This window comes from Phalacrocorax carbo, chromosome 1 (assembly GCF_963921805.1).
Source record: "Phalacrocorax carbo chromosome 1, bPhaCar2.1, whole genome shotgun sequence".
NCBI lineage: Eukaryota > Metazoa > Chordata > Aves > Suliformes > Phalacrocoracidae > Phalacrocorax > Phalacrocorax carbo.
The window spans coordinates 134648154-134667560 of NC_087513.1; the positions used below are offsets into that span (position 1 = coordinate 134648154).

The 19407-nt window shown below is 37.2% G+C and overlaps 1 protein-coding gene across 1 annotated transcript in view; it reads right to left on the reverse strand.

Moving 5' to 3' along the window:
* Positions 1–7625: 7625 nt before the first annotated feature.
* MOSPD2 (motile sperm domain containing 2) overlaps positions 7626–19407 on the reverse strand; it is a 38040-nt gene continuing 26258 nt past the window's right edge. Inside the window, exons 10-15 of the mRNA XM_064475065.1 lie at positions 17672–17784; positions 13860–13956; positions 12935–13031; positions 12140–12269; positions 10258–10360; positions 7626–9719 (exon numbers count right to left, since the gene is read on the reverse strand). Coding sequence (XP_064331135.1) covers positions 9573–9719; positions 10258–10360; positions 12140–12269; positions 12935–13031; positions 13860–13956; positions 17672–17784 — 687 coding nt within the window. The 3' untranslated portion in view covers positions 7626–9572. The remainder of the gene's footprint in view (positions 9720–10257; positions 10361–12139; positions 12270–12934; positions 13032–13859; positions 13957–17671; positions 17785–19407) is intronic.

Sequence of the window (19407 nt, forward strand, 5' to 3'; positions counted from 1 at the left end):
GTTGTAAACCCTAACACGTATTTTGCTTTGAGAGCCACCAAATTTACCTGCAAGGGCATTCACAGGTACACCTGCCCATCATTACATAGGTACTGACTTATGGGTGACTTTGCTAGTCAAGACAACATTTTCACAGCACGGTTCTAAGCCACTGCCACATTTTTTTGTGACTGCTGCTTCCTCAAGGGTGTTTCATTTGCTCCAAGAGGACAGCAAAACTACCGTTTGCTATCACACAGCAAGCATAAGAAGGTTTCTGTCACTCCTGTGCCTCACTTGTGCAAATTTGCAGGCATCTGCCTCAGTCCTGCACGAGGACAACACGTGGCACATACTACCTGGGCACGGTCCTTGATAAGCAGGGGCCAAAACAGCCCATCTGCTGATGGGTGTCTTTCAAATGCAAATTTCACTCATGCAGGCAAAACAGTACTTAGAAAAATACCTTAGAAAAAGGCTCGAAGAAAAGTAGGGGTCTCTCTTGCACTGTGCTTAACTTGCATGTCATGACTGAATACCAAATCACCCAGAGCTTTGACACAAATCTACGTATGTCTTCTCTGTACAGCCACTATACCAAGAACCCCTGTCTTCAGGTTTTTCAGTCTTCATTGTTTTATTACAATATAAACAGAATAGGAAGAGGTTTTAGGTGAGACAGATTAAACCAACAGGTTCATCCCCTGAGTCACTGGCTTGCGAGTCAGGTCCTTTCCTTCAGTCTGTCTCTCACTTGAGCAACCAGTAGTGCTGGTACAATTAGAACTGATGGACATACAATAATTATACAAAATACAAGATGGACAACACAACATTGGCTTGGAGAAAAATTTCCTGTGCTGCCAGACTGCCTCTGGTACCAGTCTGAAAAGCACCTGGCTTTGCTGTGTTTTTTGGTGAGTGCCTGGATATCAGCTCTCTCCATGTTCTGGTCTGGGGGAAAATAGTGTGTGTGGGTGAAGCAGCTGCTACCTCAAGCTGAGAAATAGCTGCGGCAACAAAAAAATGAAGCACAGATCAAAGTGGATGAGGTTGGAAGACTTGCAGGGCTTTATCATCAGAGAACATACAATTGCAAGCATCTAGAATGGCTGTTGTGCTGCTGGAAGTGATAACAAATAGGAAATGGAGTCATGTTTCATTTGAGATTTGAGATAACTACATAATTTCACTTAATATCAGTGCTTCCTTTAGGAGAAAGAACTTACAGTACTGTCACAGGGGAGGTATTCAAGTCTGAGTGCCCCGACATCTCCCTCCTGCACCTTTTCAGAGCGTGCTGAGCGAAGCAAGGACAGAAGGGTTTCACTCCTCCAGACAGCTCCCTGTAGTCTGTCCTCAGGAAGGAGGATGCGTTGTAGGCATACGTGAAACACCTATCCTAAACGGTCTGGTAATACAAATCAAGTTAGAACTTCATTTTCCTCAGAGGTTTATCTGTGCATCTCTCCCATTCCTGATGATTCATAAGCAGTAACCTAATGCAAAAGACAAGAACGCTTCATTAGCAATTCCTGTTTTGCTGAAGTGTGACTCAGGTCTAGAAAACTCTACCGAAGAAACAGATGCTTTGGTAAGCAGATGTATGGCTCCCTGAATTTCAGAAGTGGGTCCCAAAGATTCTGCCTCTTACAGGGCTGGAATTGCTGCTTTGTCTATTTTAATCCCTCCCGTTGTTTTTTTCGTCATCCCACTTATTGTTCATAATAGACTCTGGAAGATGCATTTTTGCAGCAAAGTTGGTAATATGTGTATCGACATCTTAAAACCTCTCCTTCTTTTGTAACTGTAAGAGTTCTCAAAATCCTAACACCTTAATTAACTGACTTTATTAGCCCTCTACACCAGTCATGCATGTTGGAGTGTTAGCAGGAACTATTTATTTGCTTTGAAAAACTTTTCTGGTGTTAACATTCCTTTGTAATGTTGACACAAAATTCAACCTTTTAAAGTGTTCCTGAAATCCTGAACTCTGTTTCTTAAAATACTTTGGAAATACTCTACAAAAAAAAAAAATTTAATACATATTATATTACAATCAAACGGCAAAAAAACTAATTTGGAAAGTTCTATATAGTATAAGTAGAGCACGTCACAAAAAAATAAAGTGCTTTTTAATTGTATGCAACTCCCCACCGCTCTTGTCATCTGAGCAATACTACAGCAAATATCCTTGTTTCAACACCATGAGAAGTGATCATTGAAAGATTTTGCTTTCATTTGTATAAAGAAGTCAATCACCACAACGTATGTCAAAACACTCGACTATCACCTGAAATGCAGTCTGTGTCCTGCCACGTACTGCAGTTTCTCAGCTCCGTGCAATCGTAGCTCACTCTGGTAGAGCGCAGAAGCACATCAGAAGACACCACATCATGTGTCGCACAGCACCGGCTCTTGTTGTTTTCTCCGACTCATCCAAAATGATGTTCAAGGAGAGAAACTACTTCTCAATTATAAATGTTCTTTTTTTTTTTTTTTTTTTTAATCAGAGAGGAGAGCTTCTATCTTCTCTATGAATGTGTCCCAGCTCTATTTTGATCCTTGAGTAGATCAAAATAAGTAAATCTGCCTGGTCTAAAAGCTGGCAAATTGTTTTGATGCATAATTTCATCTCGCTTTTTTGGCTTCTCTTCATTTTAAACTGATCACAGTCATTATAGCTGGAGTCACAAATGTGATTATTTTGGACCTTCATTTTCCCTGTGTTTAATGGCAATAGGACCAACGTATTTTAAAGGACTTCTTTTACGATAAATATATGAAAAGACAGTGAAGTGCTCACATACTACAGGTTAGTACTGAAGACAAAGCTGAGGAGACATTACAGAATGAGCAAGTTCCTTCTCACCTGTGAATCACCCGCAAACATGGGGTAGCTTTTCCACACATTCTTGAGTTTCCCAGGGATCAACAGAAACATTGTATTTTCAATTACAGTAAATAATTCTAAGGAGAATTTTAACAAGGAGGTGTACTCCTGTGTTTTAATGTTCGATATCTGCAAGCTTTGTCATCCATTGGGCCAGACGGCTATGAGATGGCATCTAGGCGACTAAAGAACTTCATATGTATTTCCAAAGTGAAATGGTGAATGGAAGGTAAATCTCACTGAAAATGGACAGAGCACAAAATCTACTTGCTTACCCTGTTCTTCCAATGGGAGCTTAGAGCAGACAAAACCGAGATACAGCTCCTTCCTTGGCTACCTCACCTTTTATTTATCGTTTAATACTTCTCAAGGTTTCCAGCAGTTGCACATGCCCGAAGTACTGAAAAGAATTAGATCCTCTTCCTCTGATGCTTTTGCAATTTCTCCTCAGTTTGGAAACTTGCTGGAGTAAACAGATGCTCCCTCTGAAGACTCTCAGATCAGAGTGGCTGTACCGGTTCCCTATATTCCCCATCCATATACAAGAACACGACAGCCAGCACAGGAATGTGAGAGTGTATTTTCTGAATGAGCAGGAAATAAATGACTTAATACCTGCTCCAAACTCCAACGTGCATCCAATGTGAGGGGCAGGAAGAAGCATTGTGTCAATTACAATGTCCGCTGAGACAGCAATATCTGAGATTACACATACATCAGCACCTAAGTGTTTGGGATTGTATTTAAAAATTGCAATGGATTAGCATGAATGAGCATTCCTTTTCAGGTTTCCCACCGAATTCCAGACCGGACTTAGAAGCCGTGTTTAAACATCCTTTCCGCAGAACAAAGCCCATCAAACTGTGAACTCAAGAAGAAAATATTGCTTTCCTTTAGAAAGCACTACAAAATGTTTTTGTGAGTCATCACCATCAGCTGCAAGTTTGAATTCCAGAAAAATGATAAGAAAAAGGAAAATACGGCAAATGCTACTCGCATACAAGAAAACGCCTGCCAGGGCATGGGGATTATAGTAATTCAGATGCCAGTAGGTTAAGCATCAATCTGTAAGTGTTAGTTGTACCAGATTAATGAAGCATCTGTGGTGTTTGCCCAGATTGGCTTTTCCTTTCAGCAATTTATCAATTGTAGCGTTCTAGAAAATAAAAGCTTAACAAATTCTGTTTATGCTTCTTTTTCACACTACCGTTGTCATCTATATTTATTTAAATGATGTTCCTCATTTCTGACATTTTCCCTGGGGCTTGAAGAGCAGGTGTTCAGACAGAGCTCCAAGCTGTCAAAAATGAAACCGGCAACAATTTTAACAGATACAGGGCTGAGGAAATACACGAAAATTGTAATTTTGAATAATTAAACCCCACACAGGATTTGTTAGACTACATCATCATTATCCAAAGGATATCTTAATTCAGGTTTCATGATAAACACAAAATGGGATGGTGGTCATGGTGGGACTGATGCTGGAGACTTTTGAGGTCTCACGTCCAAAGCACTTCTTTGCAAATCTAAGGAAACCACACTGGCTCGGAACCAAAACCTATCAAGATTGCTTTTGTTCCCTCTTCTGGGCCCAAAATTAGTGGAACACTTGCTCTAGAGAGAACACTTAGCTGCTGCGGGAAGAGCACCTCATTATGCAGCACTGCTCCTCCCTGCACTCCTGACTTTCTAGATAAAACTGATACGTGGGGTGAATCTTCATCACTTATTTTCTCATCAAGCAGCAACGCTATTTTACCGTGTGGCTACTTCACAGTATGCACACATGTACTGGAATAACATGAGTAGATGCAACCTGTTATTTGTAGCTGGGTCTGTAACAGAGAGCACATATTCAACTGTTTCTACTCTTAAGTTCCAATAGCCAAGTGTTTTGTTCCTCAGTCAAGTAAGTTTGTGTAGATTTATTTACTTCAGGAGCAAGGTCTGATCAAGACTAAAGAAAAAAGAGGCACAGTGACTTAATGTTTCTGAAAAATGGAAAAAAATATAAAATCCTTGAATACTTTCAGGGAAATCACTGCTTCTTGCCAGCTGAATCACCATCAAGTGTTGGCAGATCTCATGGGCTAATCGAGATGAATGAAACACATAATTTACCATCCTTCTAACAAGATATTTTTAACAGGAAGCAAAATCTCCAAAAATATTTTGTGAAAAAGCTCCAAGTGACAGTGAAGTAACGAATACATTCTACTGCTGACCAAAGAAAACGCAAGATAAATAAACAGAAGTTACAAATATTTTTTTCATATTCAGGTTTCCCCAAATTTCAACCAACTCCAACAGAGTGTTAATATAGCACAAAAGATAGTAAGAGAATTAAAATAGAATGGAGAAGGTATTACTGACAGATCAAGAGACCCTAAACTGGAGTGAGGAAGAACGTAGCAGCCCTTTGGGGGGGCTGTCGTTATGTGTTGGACTATGGTGAAGACTACAGCGACTGGCAACCGATAAATAGTTTTCTTTTCTCCGAAAGGGCTTTGTGTTCGGACTTAGGTATTAACTTCAGCAATACCATCGGAATGAATTGCCTACTTCAAGCTGAAAAACCAAGCGCTGTTGGCTGCAACCATACAGCAGTAACTGAGCGCCCTTCAGCTGTTAGCCCAGCGCTTCTTTCAGCCCTCAGGAAAACAGAAGTGACTCAGAGCATGCCAAGTAGGTAGGTTGATGCCCCAGTCTTGCAAATAAACCAGGGGCTGATACCGACTGGCAAAAATCTGTTAGCTGCTTACTCTTTGCTCATGCAACTTGGGGATTTCAGTACTTCTACTCCGAAGCAGCAAAGCAGTAACTGCACAGATCTAGGAAACTACCTAAATCAGCCTCAGCCAAGACCAGCACGGGGACCTCACTCACCTCCTCTACAAAGAAGGAGAACCTCTCACCACTGCCACGCTTCTGGAAAGGCGGAATTTTTGCACTTTATCTTTCAAGTTGGGTCTTGTAGACATTCGCTATAAAAGAAGGAAAAGCAAGGGACTGAAATGACTGAGAAAACTGAAAATGGGAGGTTACGCTTCTCACAGCTGCAGGACACAGCCAGGAGCTGCTGATGCTGAAGTGAGCCCAAAAGACAGGCATACTGAAACGCACTGTTAATTTGAATCAACTTAAAATCACTTACCTGTGTTAACAGATACATTGTGGAAATGTAGCAACTGCCATAATGCCAAGTCCCTAATCCCTCAGACAGCCATCTTCCAGGAAACAGGGAACAATAAGCCACGCGCTTCAGACACTGACTAAAGGTGTCTTCTTTATCCTCAGAAAAGAGCACTCAGCCTGCTCTTCCTGGGTAATTAGAATTGATTCTCTCTTCCTAAACTAACACATACAGTGTAAATACAGACATCTTTGTGTCTCAGACACAATACCCCATGGAACTACTACAATATCTACACCGGTGAATTCTTACAGCCACCTGCTACGCACCCTGCAGAACGGTGGTGTTTGGTCAATTTTCGAATTCGTTCTATCATTCTGACTGAATGGCCACTTTCACAAAAAAGCTATAAAAAAAGAAAGAGCTAACACTGTCCTCTGTGAACAGAAGAGCATTTATACCCTTATGCTGCCCGTCCAACTACACAGAAAGTACGAGGATCCCCAAGACAGCACAGTGACTTAAAATGCTCTCTACAAAACCCCATACAGCTGCCAAGTGCCATACAGACTAACATCTGGAAGCAGGAACGAATGTTTGAGAGAATTTGAATGCAGACATTAGAGACAAATCAGTTACGGAGCAATCCCACAGCAAGACTCGGGAAGTAGAGAAGAGATGATGCACGAAGTATTGTCTGTGAAGTCTTAAATCTAATCTTTTCCTTAATAAAGTAAAAAACTGAACTTAAGAATAGGGCACAAAAATTGCTTTCTAGGAAATTTTGGGATTACAGTCATTGCTGTCTCTTAATTGTCTGTAAAAGTCAAGATTTACTGCTAATCTACACTGAAAGGAAAATCAAACCTTATCTCTTGATAGTTCATGTAAACAAATCCTATTTTGTGAATTATCTAAGTTCTAAAATGCCCAGATTTATAAACTGTGTTTCCTGTACTGTGGAAAAAAAAAAAAAAAAAGAAAATGGAAAACAATCTTTTGCCTGTTCTCTAGGTTTTGGGTATCACACCAAGTCATGGTACTGCCGTGCACTCTGTAACTTCCGCGGGTGTTCGACACAAAACCTTCCAAAATGGACTGGCTGGCACCTGTTTCCAAGGGTGGGCAAACAAAACCTGAAACTACTAACAACTGACGACTGGGGAAGAACTGATGGGTCACCATGTTTTGTGACGATAGAAATAATGAAACTCTCCCAGAAGAAAAATACAGAGTAGACTTCTGGAAATTTCTATTTAAGAAAAAACGCTGCCACTTTGCCATTTCTTCTTTTGCTTATATGTATTTTCCCATTTACTGTGAGATGTTTAAATAAGTTTTACCAAGAGATAGGTACATATTTGTATTGTGTGGATCTGCATTATCTGTGTCACGGCAGTGTTTACATGCCAATCCTACATGTTGTCTTATTACGTTAGGCACTCTGCCTGAGAACATTTTACGTTCGTCTGACAAGTATCATCACAACCTCTATTACGCAACAGACTATGGCCATTACTGTATTGACCCCTCCTTCCCATTAAGTAACTGCAGACTAACAAGAGAACCAAAACCTCAGGAAATGTAGCTAATTTTAAAAGACTATACACTCAAGACTACGTATTTCCTCATATTTATTTTGTAACTGTATTTTTCTAAAACATATTAAAATAGAAAAGAGGTTCATCTGATTCATCATACAAAGAAAATACCAACATAGTAATAAAATACTGAAAATATATGAAAGCACCCAAACATTAAAATACTCATATTGGCAAAGACTCTAAGAATATATTTCTTGTAATTTTACAGTAAAGTGCTATTCAATCCACTCAAATTAAGGAATTGGCATTTTAATAGCATGGTTATTATTATCTTAAGGTTACAAATTACTTCGTTACCTTTCTCAACAAGACAACAACTCATTTTGTTGGAAGCAAAGCATTTGAGTTGCATGCACATGAAAATAGCCTAAATAACAGCTTCATAGGAAGTAACGAGCAATATAAGTCACCAACTCATTAAGAAAACAAAATTCTGAGAAGAGACTGAAGAGAAACGAGACTAGTGAAAAATCAAGAAAATGCAGATGTAGCAAAACGTTGTATAAATTAAGGCCCGAAGACTGTGCACCAAACCGTTCTGTAGACTTGCCTTTTACATTTTAATTTTTTCAATAGTCATATTGAACAATATTCTGCTCTATTAGTTAATCAGTTTACTATTGCATTTCTTAAACTGCCCTCTTCTATTTCCTGGAAATGATACTACATCTACAACACACTGGAGAGATACTGTAAGCAAAAAGACAGAAGCAGAGTATGACCTTTCTTTTTTGTCAATAATCTCTTCTTACCTATTGAAGTCAGACAAAACTAAAGGATCTGTTACAAAGCTAATTTGTAGCAAAAATTAATTCTAGTACAGAAATTATTTTAGATTTTTAGACCTCATCAAGAGTGAAAATTTTAGATGGATGAAAGATACCATCAGTCTCCTTTCAAGTGTTTATCATTTTAATATACATATTTACAGCAAGGAGTAACAAAGAATCCTTGTTAGCATAAGTTCTCACTAGCTTTGTACGCCATTTCTACAAGTTTCTGAGAAATGGCAGATGTAACACTTTTATGTTGCCTTCAACAATCTTCCTGACTTGACTCGCCTTTTTCATAAATTCATCTGTAACTTAAGCATATTGCACATCTCAGAATAAACGTTTACACTGACTGTTTATTAGCCTTTTTATGAACCAGTAATAGGTAATCAAAAGTCAACTCTCGCACTCCTGCAATTTGACTACAAGTTGGTTTAAAAAAAAAACAGGAAAAAGAAAAAATAAAGAAGAAAAAAAAAGGAAAGAATAGGAATGGTGTCTCATGGTGATTATTTCATTACTATCTTTGGATCACACAAGGGTTATAGTCCTGGTCAATACGTCTGTATGTACGCTATTTGGTAGGAAATATTTTCAATAACTTTGCATTCAGAAAAAGCACAAAAATAAGGAATTTAACCAATTAAAGCAATGAGCCTGAATTACCAAAATAATTACTAACAAATATCTTCCTTTATATGTGCATGTACCTAGACTATACAAAAAAATCTGCCTGTACTACATAATATCTGTAAATTTTCCTGATTGAACAAGGTAACCTTTAGAATGCACTTAAGTTGCCTGCTTGCACCTTCTATGAGAGTAGTTCAGATATAAGAATGAGTATGATGAAAAGAAACAAAATATCGTATTTAAAGTAGTTGATCAGAGGGAAAAAACCTTAACAGTTTTAAATTATGTTGCTGTATTTGGTTTCCTCCTTCCAGTTCAGTAGTATTTATTGAGTTGTATCTTCTTCATGCACTGTTTTAAGTGTCAACTTTCAGTAATTTCCTTTGCTGGTCATCCATTTCTTCGTTTTCGTTTTTCTAGAAATTGCATCATCGTTCATTGTTGTGTGCTCACAAACCTCATTTTGGCAATTCCAGAATCTGAGCGCAGCACTGCAATCTCTTCCACTCCACCCAGTCACCACAGGCAGCACAGCCAGTGCAAAGCCATTCTTTTTAGCTTCTCTGGGGATACACCAGGTAGAAGCAGAAGGCAACAACAGTAACTGATAGTAATGATAAAACAACTGACAACTGCTGGAACCAGAGGCAGTTATCGATCTGCTCCTGAAGTCTTTTATTCATCTGCAGTAACTGAGTTAGCTGGAAATAGAAACAGTTTCATTGAATTAGAATTACTGTACATGAAAGTACTTGTTAATTTAGAGCTATTTAGCCAATAACTATAAGCACAACTGAAAAAAAAAAAAGAAAAACAAAAAGGGAAGATTTCTCTTAGTGATCTCTCGGTGATCCCTTTTCTATCACCATACACTTCAGGAATCTGTTCCACTAAAGAAGCCTTGAATCTTAAGAGTTATGGATAACCTATATTGCCTATATTAAGCAGGTGACATCTTTACACTAGGAAGCAAAAGATACCGCTGAGGCTCACTGATGCCCCAGATCTGCAATATACAGAAGAGGAATGAGCAAGCTCCATTGGAAGTAGTATTTTATTAAACCATTACCATTCAACAAAATAATTAAATCACTATCACTGATTTAGTTACTTTGAACTGCTGATCTTTTCCAATAGTATAATTTACAAAGTACCAAAGAGGTTTAGTACAAATTCTTTTTACCTCTATCATATTTTATGATTTTGTTCAATATTCAGCACAAAGGAATACACGGTTACCTGTATGTGTAAATCTTCATTGGTCTTTGCTGGAATATTACATGTGTTCTCTTTTAATGTCAGAGAAGAAGGCTTACTACTTTCTATGACATGACACCTGAGCCTGTGACAGGGGAAAGAAGCACACACCAAAAGGCATATATTTAATGTAACTTTGTATAATTAATAGTAAACAGCCCATCTAACAGTTATTATATGTACTTTATCATCTGTTCTCATTGATTAATTTTCTTAATTACTATTAGAATCACAGAATCATAGACTCATCTGAGCTGGAAAGGACCTTTAAAGGTCATCTAGTCCAACCTCCTGCAATAAGCAGGGACTATTGCAATGACAGCCTAAGAAGGCTTCCTCAGTCCACCGATTACATTTTGACAGCTTCTGATATAGAAAGCAAGATCAAAATTATCTGCATGCTCAGTTAAAACATATCGTAATAATTTTAAATTCATAGCGCAGGATCCACTGGATTTTCCAGTCAAATACTTACACCAGAAATGCAACAATCTTTGAACAACAGAGAAAATAATGGTTTTCTTTACATTTTAAACCTTAGCAACAACATTTTTCGTGGAGTCCACCTCTTCCACAGTTGAATACACAGGAACAGAATTTCAAATGACAACTGAAGATAGTGGAAACTATGCAATTTATAAAATGCAGCACAAGCTCCTCTGATAACATGCAGGTCAATTAGTGTGGGAATGAATTTATTTGCTAAAGAAATGGTTAAATTCAGGCTGTGGTGTTTTTCTATTTTAAGGAAAGAGAAATGCTAAAACCTCCCTGACAAGGCAAAACAAACAAAAAAAAGGGACAAATACATGTAATAAAATCTAAGTAGATTCCTCAGATAAAGCTCTTGCACATATAATATTAAAGAGACGATAATTATATTCTCCACTACTTTTGATCTAGGTTTAATAAAAAAGGCCAGTTTTGTATTGATCAGTAATGTACAGACATGGCACACACTGCTCGTGATGATTTTAATGTAATCAAATTATCTCTCCCTATTGTTTCAGGGTCTGTCTTAAAAAAAATTGCAACATTTATGCAAGGAAGCTTAAAGTCTGTCATATGATGGAGATTTGGTTTAACAAGGAAGCAAGGGATAAGCATCTGAAGCCAAGATAGAGCATGGCTTAAGCATCAAGTCTCAAAAATACTTTTTCCATGTTAATTTTGGCCATGTGGGGCTAAAGGCAGCTCCAAAAGAAAAAAAAAGACTCCTAGATGAAAGAACTACAACGAACTTTTCCTAGAAATGTACAATGATAAAACTAGACATGAAGAGATGAGAAAGAGTAACAGGTATATTTAATAAAGTGTGTGTGGAAACGTATTTTCCTAGTGGTATTTTTTTCACCATTAAATATGAAAACACACATATAGGAACATGTGATAGGTTTTACAGAAGTTTTCTATAAAATTATGATTTTCCATAGCCGAAAGGAAGCATCTTTTAATATTTTCTAGGAAACAAATTTACATTTGGTGTCTTCTTGTTTCTTTTTGTTTCTTGCTTGTTTCTTTTTAGAAAACTCAAGTGGCACGTTCTTATTGAAAAAAAAAAAAAAATCTACTGTCCACGTGTATTGTCACAGCCATTCACGTTCTTTCCACTTAACTCTGAATCAGCACAAGAACAACAACAAAAATCAAAGAAAAGCACGTGCAGAATACCGTGACATTTAATGCATTAAAAACACCTCTAATCAGTTAAAACAAGAGTGGAAGCCTCAGCAATATACTTTAGTCAGTAAGCACACAATTGGGTTTGGAGAATCCTTCACTGATTATGAAATGCAAGTGCTATAAATCAGGTAAATGATAATGGCTAAAAAACCCTCCTGTCAACAGAAAACCATATGCTCACCTATGTTCCATCACTTTGGTCCTAGGCACTTCTTTCCAAAACTGAGCCAGTTCCGGTACACCTGCTCCAGAAGACTGGTCCATTTCTGCTGCCATTATAAGGAAACGATCCTGCAGAGAAGCTGCAAAACCTGCCCTCAAAGAAGAAAAAAAGGTGAAAGTGTGCTTGGATAAAATCACAAGATTACAAAGTGTAGAGAAGCATTTTTGAACAAAAGTACTTTAAAATGAGACCTTGTTCATTGCAGGACATCAGACACTTGACTTACTGGAAATGAAAACAATGAAATCATTCTCTTAAGCTCAACAATTTTGATGAGAATTTTCCCAAAATTCTACAGTTTCATTTTAGCAGATCTAGATTCACCTGAACAATTCAAGGACAACCGAGAGGACAACAGGTAAAGAATGCATTCTCCAGCAAATTCACCTGGACCTGCAACAACTTAAGAAATTGACTTTATGCAGATAAACTCCCGCTCTAACAGAGCACAAGTGAGACAGCTGCTACTGCGCCTTTTTTTTTTTTTTTAATACAAGAAACAGAATGGACTGCAGACAACAGCTCCTTATGCCTAAGTGGAGCAATAAATCAGTATGGGCATTATTCAAACGCTACCTGAGCTCCATGTTTTTTTATAAATGTTAACACTCTCATACAACAGCCAAGTAGACATGGGTGTCAGCTGGCCTTACACCCCAGTAAGTACATACAAAGGTTAGTATCTAGAGCAGTCAGCCTTTTAATAAAACTTCTCCAGACTTTTTAAAAATTCGATTTTAAGATTGTACTTACCACCATGAAGAGAGACTATTATATCCAATGATGTGCCAGGTTCACAGCTGCTGTTACTGGGTTTAACTCTGTATTTTTCAGGAGCAGTTGTTCTCACCTATAAACAGAAAATACCAAGTGAGCATATAGTAAAACATGCACAAACTATGATTGTTTCATAACCTCCCTCATTCTATAATAACTAAAATTCCCAAACACTTAAATATTAAGACATGGCAATACATACAGTCTTTAAAATACTTTATTTTGTAGGAGTAATCAGACACTGATATTTCACTTCTTCCTCTCTCTCAATCACTTCTATCCTTTCTTTTCTGGCATACACTATTTTTCTTGCTTATATATTGCAAAGAAAGAGCCAAGAAAATCAAATGGACTATCTATTAAAATTCTTAATATAAAAGTATGGAAACTTTGGTTATTTGTGTGTGCAGAGAAGACAAAAGATGAGGAACTTGGTGGAAAACCAAACCAAAAGGCAAGTCAACTCAGTATTTCTGAAGCAAACATAACTGCATTCATTCTTTTCATGGTGACATTTAGAGATGGAGCTGCACCATTTCGGAGTATTACTAACTTACTCCCAGCCAAGATTTAAAAAGGAGAAAAATTCTAAAGAGATCACTTTTCAACGCTCAAGCCTGTCTTTTTCGGGAAATACTAGACTCTCACTAAAGAACTAACTATCCCTGTAGCTCTTTTTCAGTCAGTGCACCAAAGATTTGTATTACTGATTATCCCCTTTGGGGTGGTACATAATAGCCACAAATTCAGCCGAAGACTTATTTGGTCTGCTTCAAACATCACAACAGAATAAAAAATTTAGACTGAAAAGCAGGTTTAATAGTATTCCTTCCTCCTTAACCAAAACAAGAAAATATTACATATTTAGTAAAGTAAACCAGGCCATGCATAAAATACTTACCTTAAAAGCCACTATGTTTTTCGTGACATTGGTGAGAACTATTAAACATTTCTTCTCTCCAGTTTCTTTGGAGCCAAAATATAATTCTTCTGCTGGGCTAATAAGAAATTTAAAAATAATTAGTTTATCCAAACTATCTTTACAACATATCATAGAAGAAAAATGACCGCACCTACAAAATAGAATACTTTTAACCCTGCAGCTACAGTTTTCCATCAAAAAAGCCGTGAAAACAAAATGCAGAAATTTTGTAGTGAAGCTCAGGGTTGACTCATGACCACAAGTGGACCTAGCTGCCTCAGCTGATTACTGCCCCTGACTTCTTCCATCTGGAAGAGCTTGACCATCTGCAACAGCAGGAATAGCCAACAGATATATACAGTCATTTTAGCCACTGCATCTTAGAGTAGTATGTTACGGGAAACCATCATTAATTTTAATTTATGCTAATACTAAAGACTTTAAGGTGGTGTCACAGACAGGCAGTAATTTACACCTCATACATCTATCCTTGTAATGGGTATAGTGCACACGTAAGAGGAGCAGGCAGCTATGTGCGAGTGGCAATCATTTCAACCACTACAGCTAAATTCACTTGTACTTATGAGTCACTCTTCACATCTAGTGACACATGCATAAATAAAGTCATTGCTTGCTTTTAATATTCTTGTGCAATTAGGAGAGACATGCATGAAGTCTTTTAAACCATATCAAACTAACAACTCATTTTGGAATAAGCATTCAAATGAACTAGGCAAGAAGTAGGGCATGCTCATATACTACAAGTTGAGAGAAAACTCAAGTAACAAGTAAAAAACCATTTTCTTTCAGTATATCACGTTAGGAGTACACAAAGATCTGCCTCACTACGCAGTACTACAGAACTACATGTTCTTTTGACAGAAAGCCTTTTTCAAAAAAAGCATTTTTTTTTCCTTCTCTGCTTTTAAGAATGCCAATTTCATGTTAGTTTGACCTCCTCCTCAAAAGACCTCCTTTTTACAGTACCAATCCTTCTTTCTACTCTCACTTAAACAAACCAGTGTATCAGCTGAGAAGAAAAACCCTGGGTGCTGTAGGGCAAGCCTGAACACCCATGCTAGAAGAGGAATCCAATGGTGACTGCGTGTGGGGGGTGCTATGTTTTTTAATGTATTAGACAGTTCACATGGTAAAACGTATTTTTCCTTTTTTAGTGAGGAAGAAGGAGGTCTGCCCGAGTAAGGCAGAAAGCAAGAAACTGACGGATTTAAAACAGATTAATAGGGTAACTGTATCCCCATCTCCCCAGTTTTTTTCCTGTTCCCAAATTCTCAACTTAAGCAACCAACACCACCGGGGAAAGGAAGGATTGTAGTTACAAAGTATTTTGGTTATCTTAGTACTGTGCTATTGCAGCTGTGTGTTACAGCAGCTGCAAGATGAAGCATTAACTAGCATTGAAACAAGCCACAAAAAGACCTCAAAGAAAGGAATGTTCTGCCAAAGCCTGATCTTTCTTGTTCCACAAACTGTAGCTATTAAGGAGAGGGGAAGAGAAATGGGGCTTGAGGGCCACTGCTGCATGCATGTTGTCTGTGGAGTCAACCAACCAGTTCCATACTGTTGGTGGTGGATGGTGTGTAGTTGTTGGGAGAGTGGGGTGCTTTATTTTAAACAAATGCCTAAGCTTTTTAATTTTAACAGAAACACTTACTTTAATCTGATGTGTGGGGGGTAGCCACTGTAGCTTGTACTACAAATTCTCATCTCAAAATACACCACAACAGGAGCTAGTCTTCTGCCAGACAGTGCAAGTAAATTCCTGCTTTTTGTCTTACCAAATATATTCATTTATTGAGGAGGAAGACCAATAAAGACCAATCTTTCACAGTAAGGTATACAAGGCAAATGCAATCACTGTCTGAACCAGGAAGAGACAGATGACTTGTGAGCGTGACTACTAACACAGCAAACGGAAGAGTACAAGTAACCAGCTTCGGCCATACACCAGAGCCAACAAATTCTAAGGTTAGGTATAGGGATAAGTAAGGAATATCCCTGTGCGCAGTCCAAGAATGCCTCACTGAGTCTTCTGCAGCAGCAGTTAGAGGGGCACAGAAAGGCTGCTGGTTCTTGGCGATTTCATGGTGCCAGAGCTGCTCTGCCTCAGCTTCCCGGTCAGGTTGTAGGCTGTTCCCTTCACAGGGCAATGCTGGTATCAGCGAGGACACAAGCTAATCATACTGGCAGAGCTTACAGTCTCTGAGATAGGTACCTGTGACTAGTTATAAATGGCACTATATATCATCAGTTCAATATATTTTAGTTCAGTGTCCTGAGAAAGATTCCAGGGAAATAAAAACTAGTTCTGGCTTCTACAGAGTTAATTATCAATGAAGAGCAACGAATGTGCATACTCTCAAGAGTTTACTTAAACAACAACAAAAAACCACATCAAAAACCAGAACACAATACTCACAGAAAAAAAAAAAACCAAAAAATAAAACAAAGAACACTAAACGGCAAAGAAAATGGAGACACCAATATTTTATTTTCCATGACAGCAAGACTCTGAGTATTAGCACCTCTATAGTTGACTAAGTTTGCTCTTTCATGTAATTTACGTGAACTCCAACAGTTCTATTCCAATGGTAGAGCTGGAAATATTTTAAGAGGAAAAAAAGGTACAGTTTGGAGGGTGAGGGGTGGTTTTGTTTGTTTGGGGTTTTTCTGGTTGTTTGGTTGTTGTGGTTTTGGTTTGTTAGTTTTCTTGTGTGGTGGTGGGTTGTTTTGGTTTTTTTTTTTTATAAAAAAAGAAGTGTATGGAAGAACACAGTTGCTTCTGTCACAGGGACAGAACATTTTAAACATTATTTTAAAATCACAGTTCTTCAGTCTATACCTTTGTCCTGCCATACAAGAAACTAAGTCTATGCAGAGGAGGTTTTCACACAAAGGATTATAAAAGGTAACTTTCATTTCAAAACCAAGAAAATTTGACACATACAAAATATGTTTTGATGCTAATGAGCATGTCATTATTCAATGTCATTCCAAAACTAATTCAGTACAGCACTTACAAAATTAGCTAAGGAATTACCTATAAATTAGGTATTTTCTTCATTCATGTAATAGCAAACTGGAAGCGAAAATAAAAGTTAACATCTGAATCAATTTCTAAATAAGCATCTTAACCTGAAAGGCAGTGAAAAGAAGAAGTGATATTGGCTAATTGACTTTTTTCCTAGTTTAATGATAAAAAAGCAGATTAACTAAAAGATGTAAGCATCTTGGATGACAAAAATCTTCTGAGCAGATATGCCCATTTATGCAGAGCACTTCCCACACAAAATAATTTGGACCCATTCATTAAGTTTAATTGGTGCAAACTACTAGTGTAGACATCTACACTGTCTTAAGAGAATTCAAGCAAGATTTAACAGTGAAAGCTGTCTTAGTAAAACACATTGGTTTTTCTTAAGCCAATGCAATCAATGTCAAACCACTGCTCTCATTAAGATAAACACAAGTTTAAAACCACTGACAGTTTCTCAATATAAATGAAACCATGAAACGCTTCTATGATTGTATGAAATGTACACCTACTAATTCGTACAGAAAGCATGCCAATGGTAACACCAAAAGATTAACGAAAAACATAAAAGCAGAAAAATTCTTTGAGCTTTGTAAAAAATCATTCTTAGAAGGATGGTTTTAACATATTATCCTCTAATAGTCTGAAAAAATAGTTTATTTTGAAAACCAATTAGTTCACTACTCAAGTGTCCAAGGCACACTGTAAAAACAACAAAATTAAAGAATATTATTACCTGATGTGTAATAAAGGTCCTTTAAAAGTGGTTAATGCTTTCTTTGCATTTTTTGGTTTGATCTCTGTTTTGTCAGTTTCCTCTGATTTGGAAATTTGTTCTACAGAATTCATCTAAGTAAAAACGATAGTTACAGTGATTAACTAGAAACCTGGGTTACACATTACAGCATCATGCAGGTATTTCAAAGAATATGAGGAGGCTTGTTTCAACAATTTATATGTTACAGACCAAGCTTAAAATGTATTCATTCCCTGAATGAATTCCCTGCTTGAAGTTCCCTGAATAAAACGACTTGTTATAGCAGTTACATAGTGTATTAAACAGGCATGTAACCAAACTTCTGCTTTGTTTTTTTCACCATGTATTTTCCTGATGCCCAAGTTGGTTATTTTTGAAAACTCCAGACACATTCAGTTATAGTACTTCAAATATTTAAGACTGTAAAGCACTGATATTACTCTTCCACTGCAAAACTTGTCAATTAAAATAGACACCCCAACACAACACCCCAACAGAAAACACAACAACAATTCCACACTTTATTGTATTATAGAGTTACTAAACATATCTTCACTGCTTTTAGATGGAACTCTGAAGTACTGGAAAACTTAAAAAGAAATAATGCTGATTGAATTGGTGCATCCAAAACTCCAGATATCTTAGGTTCTGAAGGTTTTCTGCTATTGCATTAAGAAAATACATGTCAGCAGCCCTGGACATCTTATTAGAAAGAATGCAAGAACTCTGGAATTAAGTGCAAAACCGGGTGGGTGGAGGGAGACAGAGAAGACTGAAAGAATTAGTGACATCATGACTGACGATCAGCTAGCTGAACAGTTTGCTTGTTTTTATTTCACTTAAAATACAGAGAGAAGACAGGAAGAGAATTTGGTTTATGTAAATTTGAAGTATGGCAATGAAATGAATATAAGATTATATAGAAAACAGGTTTTATAAAAAGAAACCACACAGGAATTTGATTTTTTTTTAATAATTACAGTTATAGTAAAATGTTAGTGTGTAAATACACTACACTACTTATGTGTTGGCCTTTATTCTACATAAATCTAAATAAAATTACCAGAGAAAATGTTATTACAGCACACATCAAAGGTGGAAGCATCTACAGGACAGGCACTTACTAACCAAGTTTATCACTCATGGCTCACTCCACTCTGTGGAAAGAAATAGGCCCTTCTATGGGATAAGATGAGGCTTACATATATAAAATAAATAAGATGAATTCCTAGTGATGATCAGAGTCTGCATATAAAGAGAGGTAGTGCAGTAAATAATGAAGACTGTATCTCACAGATCACTTGAAATCTGTTAGTTTGGAAGCTGGCTGTATTAAAAAAATTGAATGTTTATATTTAGACACCACCAGGTTAAAAATAATTAATTTAGAAATAAAAAATGCCAACCATTCTGAGATAATAAGGGAGGCATTTCCGAAAAACACATTTTGGAAAAGAACATAACATTGAAGTGGCAAACAATGGTGTACTTGCTGCAGAAGAAATAGCAAGTATTATTCTTAAATATGTGAACAGAAGAATGGTGAGTTGAAGCAAAACAACAATCTACTTTTTACAGAAACAGTACCACCAATGATGACACACAGTCTGGTTTTAAAAGTGTGTAAAAGGTAAGGCCTTAAGGATGCCTTAATATTAATTGATACATGATAAGCATAAATGTTGATCTTAGTTTACTGAAAAGATTGATTAGCA